The 1,704-nt window shown below is 56.0% G+C and overlaps 1 protein-coding gene across 1 annotated transcript in view; it reads right to left on the reverse strand.

Annotated features, from left to right (window-relative positions):
- Positions 1-1,704, reverse strand: part of LOC103760501 (tenascin-X-like) — a 37,365-nt gene that overhangs the window by 4,222 nt on the left and 31,439 nt on the right. Inside the window, 2 exon segments of the mRNA XM_029958652.1 lie at positions 5-142; positions 1,190-1,483. Coding sequence (XP_029814512.1) covers positions 5-142; positions 1,190-1,483 — 432 coding nt within the window.

A 1,704-nucleotide genomic window follows, 5' to 3' on the forward strand; every position in this document is an offset into this window, starting at 1 on the left:
CCTGGGGCTGGCCCTGGGCATCCCGGTACTGCAGCGTGAAGGAGTCAAAGGGGCCCTTGGGGACGCTCCACTGCAGCCCCACGGAGCTGGGGGTGACACTGGAGACCCTCAGCTCCCCCAGCACTGCCCGTGCTGGGGGGGCCTCAGTTTGTTGGTGTTCATGTTCGTCGTCCTCAGCTGGGGAGTCCTCAGTTGGGGGAGCCTCTGAGGGTGAGGCTGGTGCTGTGCGGAGATGGGACAAGGCAAGATGTGGAGATCCACCACACACCTCTCCTTCTGTGCACCCATCCACTCTCCAGCCACATTCAGCCCCCTGTCTGTCCTTGCATGACCCTTTCACCCTTCCCCTCACTCACCCAGGGCACAAACCAGCCATGGGCTCATCCCAACCTGAAACCATCCAAAAACATGTCCACCCATCCATCCATCGATCCATACATTTCATCCATCCCACCCACAAGACCCTCATCCATCCATCCATCCATCTATCCATCCATCACTCCATCCCCCCTTCTTGCATTTCTCCATCAGTCCTTTCTTCCTCTTCTTTTTCTGTCCATTCCATCCATCCATACCCCCATCCAAGAAATCCATAAGGGCCTAGGCATGCATCCATCCATCAATAAATCCATCATCCATCCACCCATCCCAAGAGCACCACATTCATCCATCCAATCCAGAAGCCCCCAGCCTTTCTCCATCCACCTCTCTTCCCACCCCACAGGACCCATCCCGTCTCCATGACCCTTCTCCCTCACACCAGTTCATGGATCCATGAACCCCAGGATCTCCTTAGGCTCCAAACACACATTAAGTCGGTAATGTCCAGTTAGTCACCTGACCATCCACCCTTCCATTCCTGCTTACATCCATTCATTCATCCACCAATCCATCCCCATTTCCATCCATTATACATTCATCACTCTATCCGACATCTCTTTCTACTGTTCCATCAATCTGTCCTTCCTCTTGTATTTATGTCCATCCTTGCTCTTTATCCTACCACTCATCCACCACTCATCTGGGCATTCATCCAACCATCATGAACCCATGATCCATCACCCTCTTGGTTCCTCCATCCCTCCATCCAATCCCTCAACCATCTTCCATCTCTCCAACCCTTCGTCCCAATCTCCGTCCCTCTCATCAACACTCCATGCATCCCTCCATTCACCCACCCACCCTCAACTCTCTAACCTTCCTCCTCACCTGTGACAGCCTCAGTGGAGACGTGGTCGATCCTCTTCCCACTCCGCAGGCCATAGAGGTGGAAGCGGTACCGGTGGGATGGGGACAGCCCTGGCACTGTCACCGAGTGGGACCCTCCATCGATGGGCAGGACATGGGGCTGGCCCTGGGCATCCCGGTACTGCAGCGTGAAGGAGTCAAAGGGGCCCTCGGGGACACTCCACTGCAGCCCCACAGAGCTGGGGGTGATGCTGGAGACCCTCAGCTCTCCCAGCACTGCCCGTGCTGGGGGGGCCTCAGTTTGTTGGTGTTCATGTTCGTCGTCCTCAGCTGGGGAGTCCTCAGTTGGGGGAGCCTCCAAGAGTGAGGTTGGTGCTGTGCAGAGATGGGACAAGGCAGGACATGGAGATTCACCACCTGCCTTTCCTTCTGTTCATCCATCATCTGTCCAGCCACACACAGGCCCCCTGTCTGTTCTTCCATCCTCAGCCCTCCCCCCTGCTTCACTCATCCAGG

The sequence above is a fragment of the Manacus vitellinus genome, unplaced genomic scaffold, assembly GCF_001715985.3.
Source record: "Manacus vitellinus isolate BGI_N305 unplaced genomic scaffold, ASM171598v3 scaffold_165_pilon, whole genome shotgun sequence".
NCBI lineage: Eukaryota > Metazoa > Chordata > Aves > Passeriformes > Pipridae > Manacus > Manacus vitellinus.